The 5,936-nt window shown below is 33.9% G+C and overlaps 1 protein-coding gene across 1 annotated transcript; it reads left to right on the forward strand.

The window, feature by feature from the left end:
- Positions 1 to 55: 55 nt before the first annotated feature.
- On the forward strand, positions 56 to 5,905 carry cubi_01027 (type I fatty acid synthase; the record flags this gene model as incomplete). Its single annotated transcript, XM_029018039.1, has 1 exon — positions 56 to 5,905. A coding segment is annotated over one exon (5,850 nt), but the record flags the coding sequence as incomplete, so codon positions are not given.
- Between the last annotated feature and the right edge of the window lie 31 nt (positions 5,906 to 5,936).

Genomic DNA, 5,936 nt, shown 5'->3' on the forward strand with positions numbered 1-5,936 from the left:
AAAGGATTTGGTAGAAAAAGGTGCAATAAAATCATTGCCACTGAAGTTATTTGATATGAGAGGAGCAGATGAAAATGGAATAGATGCATTTAGATATATGCAAAGAGCCCAACATATAGGAAAAGTTATCATCAAAATCCCGTATTTAGCTGATACTGGAGAAAATTCAGTTCCAGATGAATGCTTAATTACGGGAGGAAGTGGATCTTTAGGCCTGGCTCTCACAGAGTTTCTGCTCAATGAAGGTATTACAAACATTTCTATTATTTCAAGATCAGGAATTGAATCACAGACAGATAGCATACAAACTCAATGGAAAAAGCTATTGAAAAGGGTTTCAAACAATATAAACGGCAAAAAACAAGGCATTAGATTTTTTAATATTGATATTAGTAACAAGGATTCATTATACAAAATAATGAATACAGAATTTAAGAATCTAAAACATATATTCCATTTAGCAGGCGTACTTTCAGACTCAAATATAGAAGGTCAAAACCGTCAAAGTATTGAAAAAACATTCAAGCCTAAGGCAATTGGAGCATGGAATCTACATAATATCTGTGAAGAATTAGGATTAAATAATAAACTTAAAACATTTGTAATGTATTCTTCTATTGCATCTGGGCTTGGAAACTTTGGTCAAACAAATTACTCTGCAGCAAATTCCTGTTTAGATTCGTTATCCCAATATAGGTTAAGAAAGGGATTGTGTAGTAAAAGCATTCAGTGGGGAGCTTGGGATGAAGATGGGATGGCTATGAATATAAAACATCATTTGGGTTTAGTAGGGATGAACTACATTTCTAAAAGCATTGGACAAAAAATAATATTTGACTTATTTTCAACACTTAACTATGAAGAAAATAGAAAATTTGCAACAATAATGTGCCTACCAATTAAATGGAAAACTTACTTTAACACTGTTTACTCTGGTGAAAAGATTCCTCTGTTTTCATCGATTAATATGAATGTAAAAACTGAAAAGCTACAAAATACAATGTTAATGAAAATGAGTGAAGACGAACGTGAAAAATACATTGAGAAACAGATTATTTCTCTCTCGAAATCTATTCTCGGTGTTGAAATAAAATCACTAGATCAGCCATTACAAGATATTGGAATTGATTCATTAGCAGCACTCGAATTTAGAAATGCATTATCAAGAAAGTTTAACATAAAGTTGTCAGCAACAACATTATTTGATTATCCTACAATTAAGGGAATTAAAGATCATATATCTGAGAAGCTCTCAATTAAAGAAAGTACATACGAAACCAATAAAACTCAATTTCCGGATCTGTTGCTTTCCCAAAACAATCTATCGGATGACAGTATTGGGGTGATTGTGGGGATAGCTTGCAGATTTCCAGGTCGATGCAACACGCCAGATATTCTTTGGAAATCTCTGATTAGAGGTTACTCAATAAATCCTCTGTCTGGTAAGATGTATAACTCTATAGGTGGAGCTTTTTGCGCATCTAAAGAAATACCAATTCAAAGGTGGAATCATAATTTAGTTTATAATGCTGATCCAGATAAAACAGGAAAATGTTATTCACACAAAGCATGCTTTATTGATTCAATAGATATGTTTGATAATTCCAAGTTTGGAATTACGAATATTGAGGCAAAACATATGGACCCTCAACAAAGAATTATACTAGAAACATGCTACGAAGCTCTCATATCTGCGAAGATTAAAGAGGAATCTCTTATTGGGTTTCAAATGGGTGTATTTATTGGCTGTTGTTCAAATGATTGGTCATTTTTACAGAGCAGAAAAGGAATGGCACCTTTTACGGGGACCGGTGCTGCAAACACGACTATTTCAAATAGAGTATCATACGTGTTTGGAATGAGGGGCCCAAGTATGACTATAGATACAGCATGTGCATCATCTCTCACAGCTGTATGCATTGCAATGGATAGTTTTAAAAATAAAGAATGCAATGGGGCTGTAGTTGGTGGTGTAAACGCCTTATTGTCGCCAAATCTCTTCATCGCATTTTGCAAGGCCAGAATGCTTTCGGTAGATGGTAAATGTAAAACCTTTGATGCTTCAGCTGATGGTTACGTAAGAGGAGAAGGTTGTGGTGCAATTGTAATTCTAAAGCAAAGCGAGCAAAAGAAACGAAACACTCCAATATTAGGAAGAATAAAAGGCTGGGGATGCAACCATGTTGGAAGAAGCGCAAGTTTAACTGCCCCAAATGGTCCTGCGCAAACAAGTGTCATTAAAATGGCACTTAATCAATCAAAATTAAGCAATTCAGATATTGATTACGTTGAAACTCATGGAACGGGAACTGCATTAGGAGACCCAATTGAGTTGGGTGCATTGAAAAGTATTTTTGGTAAAAAGGCAAATAATAAAAGATCATCTCCATTAGTATTGGGTGCATTGAAAAGTAATATAGGCCATTTGGAGGGTGCTGCAGGGATTGCTGGATTAATTAAGCTAGTATTAGTATTAAAGCATGAGACTGCAGTTAAAATTGCTCATTTAACCAAAATTAATCCTCACTTAGACCTAGAAGACTTCAATGTCATTTTGCCACAAAAAATTACTCCATTAAAGTGCACCAAAAACAAGTTAATTGGTGGAGTTAGTGGATTCGGATTTGGAGGATGTAATACTCATGTAATTGTTGAATCAACAGAAAAGAACAAATCAGAGAATAAGGAAGTAGCCGATTGCTCGAGAAACCATATATCGTTTGTATTTACTGGCCAAGGATCACAGTATATCAATATGTGCAAGGAAATTTATGAAACTGAACCAGTATTTAGAGATAATATGAATTTATGTAATGATATAGTTTCTAAAATTCTTAATATATCTCTTCTTGATATAATTTACCCAATAGGCTCTAACAAAGATACTGAATTTGAAACCTTGCATATGTTAAATGATACTCGCTATGCACAACCAGCGATCTTCGCTGTTGAATACTCCCTGGCACAATTATGGATTTCTAAAGGCATTAAACCAGATTCAGTATTAGGACATAGTCTTGGAGAGTTCATAGCTGCAACTATCAGTCAAGTTATGACAATTGAGGATGCTATAACTTTGGTAACTCACAGAGCAAGCATAATGGCATCTACACCTGTTTTAGATGGAATTATGGTGGCTTGCAGACTTACCGAATCTCAAGTTGTTGATACAATTAAGAGGTTTAATCTCGGAGAAACTGCAGCTTTGGCAGCTGTAAACGGCCCAAAAAGCGTGACTATATCTGGGAAAAAAGAATCAGTGTATACAATTTTAGAGCATAATGGTGTTGGTAGTAGATTCAGACAACTAGATGTTTCTCATGCATTCCATTCCCCGTTAGTTAGTGAAGCATCTGAAAAATTTAGCAAATTACTGAAAAATATAGAATTAAAACAGCCAACCGTAGAGTTTATCTCGACCGTTACTGGAAAAAAAGAAGTAGAGTCAATATCAACTGCTGAATATTGGTCAAAGCATATATTAAACACTGTTCGACTTTCAGACGCAGTTTCAAATGCAATTGAGTCTGTAAACTCAAGAATGACATTTATTGAAATTACATCAAAACCCGTTCTTTCACAATTATTAAAAGCTCTTGTTCCTACGAACAGTAGCCATATTTCAGTAAAATGTACCTGTAAAGTTAGAAATTCTGAATTTGACTTTATCCAACCTTTAGAAGAAATGCAAGAGCTTGTATCAGAAGACTCAAGTTTTACAAACTTTACCAACAGCTTAGATGATGATTCTTGGAGGTTCAAACTCTTAAAAAGAAGACAGATTCCATGGAACGATATTACTCATCCAATTATTGCTCCTCTACATGACTTTAGCGATATAGAATGGGTAAAGGAAAATATCTCCATTAGTAAGTCAAATGCAAGAGAGCTAGTTGAAAAGCTGGAGTTTACTTGTATGATTGCCCCAGAGTTGCTTGACTTATTTGATAATCACAAAGTATTAGGGCAGTCTATTCTTCCGGGAGCTGCGTTTGTTGACTTCATTGCAACAGCTGCATTAAATTATACTTTATCTCAGTTTACTCTCGGAGTAATTGGAGTAATGCCAGATTGGATTCAACTGAAAGGAATCTTTTTCAGAAACCCATTTATTTTGTCTTCTGCAAAACAATATAAATATATAAGCAGTAAATTAGATAGTCAGGATTATTCTGAAGAAGATAATTCTAGTCGTAACTCTGACTTTAATATTATTATGTCAAAAGGTAACAATTGCCAGATAAGCATAGAGTCTTCATTGAAAATGGACGAAGGAGCGGTTGTATATGCAACATGTGATGAGGTTGAATATGTAACGAATATGGAGGCTCAAACAAAAAGTTCGTGTATAATTTCTGAATGGCCAAGCAGTGAGCTAATTTCGAATTCTGAAAAAGTTTCTCAAGAAGACATTTATGAAAAAATGTCAATCGCTGGACTTCAGTATGGTGACAGGTTCAAAACACTAAAAGAAATGTGGAAAGTTACTTCAAATTCTGCTGTGGGGATAATTCAAAATGAGCTCTGTTATGAAAATGGTACTGAAACAACAGATAATCTTGCAATAAATGAAGCAATAATGAATGAAAGAGGCTTTACTATACATCCGACTCTATTAGATGGTGTATTACATATGTGCGCATCCATACTAGGCGATAAATCAAATGAGAAAACTCTTAACGAATTAAATAAACAGTCAACAATGGTTCCAATAAGTGTAAATAAATGCCTTATTACCCCTAAGATTGATACTTCAAAATATATTAAAGGGGAGAAATATTGGGCGTTTGTTCAGCTTACAAGTTCCGATAAGGATGGGGCGATGGTAAATGTTGCATTAAAGAGCATGGCCGGAGTTCCTATAGCAGTACTTCTTGGAGTTTCACTTCGTTCTGTTAAAAATGGAGTAATTTCTACACATACTGTTAAACACCACGTAATCCCGAATGAATTATTATGGAAAACTGAATGGGATGAAATCGTTAAAAGTATTACCATTTCTGAAATAATATCTCTTCCTGAAAAAATCACTAGTGATGATACAGAAAATAAACCATATCAAGGGATCAACTCCAATCTTGTTGAGAAAAGAAAAATTTTATTGCTTACTAATTCTAGTAATATTGATCAAGAAGAGTTATATTCTGAATACTATACAGCTGACATTGTATGTAAAGCTTCAAAACTCTCTTTAGTTGAAATAGAGGCAGCGATATATGGAAGAGATGATCATGAATTACCACCTTCACCATCAAACGAGGCAAAATATGATTTAATTTGTCTCCATATTCCCAATTCAGATAGAAAAGAGGCAGTTGCTTCATTATCACCAGTATTATATCTTTGTAAAATATTGAGAGCAATGTTTGAGAATAAAGAAAGAACAATTCCACGTGTTAGAATTATTACTGAAAATATATTCAATATTTATGGCTTAAATCATGAATTTAGAACAAATTCAGGTGTTTCTCCTTTTATTAAAAGTGCTAGGCAAGAACTTGAGCTATTCTCTGATCAATCTGTTTCATTAGGTTTAATTGATATAGAAACTACTGAAGATTTAAATAAGGCTATTATTCTCACAGTTGCAAAGGATCTACTCTGCTATAAAAAAAATGAAGATATTTTCTCTAATAGCACTCTAACAGAGTCACAACTTTCATTCTTAAATACTGAATATGAACCAGAGTTTGCTTTAAGAAAATATATTACAGGAAAACAAAATAATTGTGAAACTCAATACAGAATATTTACTCCAAAACTAGTTAGCTTAAAGAATGAGGCAACAATTATAGGTTCTTGTAAGTTAAACATGAGTTCGCGTGGAGCAATAAATAATTTAGAGTTATTGCCATTATCCAATGAAGAAAGAATAATCCCATCCGCAAATACTGTTGAAATCAGAGTGAAATCAATTGGATTAAACTTTAGAGATG

This window comes from Cryptosporidium ubiquitum (assembly GCF_001865345.1).
Source record: "Cryptosporidium ubiquitum isolate 39726 chromosome Unknown contig_34, whole genome shotgun sequence".
Lineage (NCBI taxonomy): Eukaryota > Apicomplexa > Conoidasida > Eucoccidiorida > Cryptosporidiidae > Cryptosporidium > Cryptosporidium ubiquitum.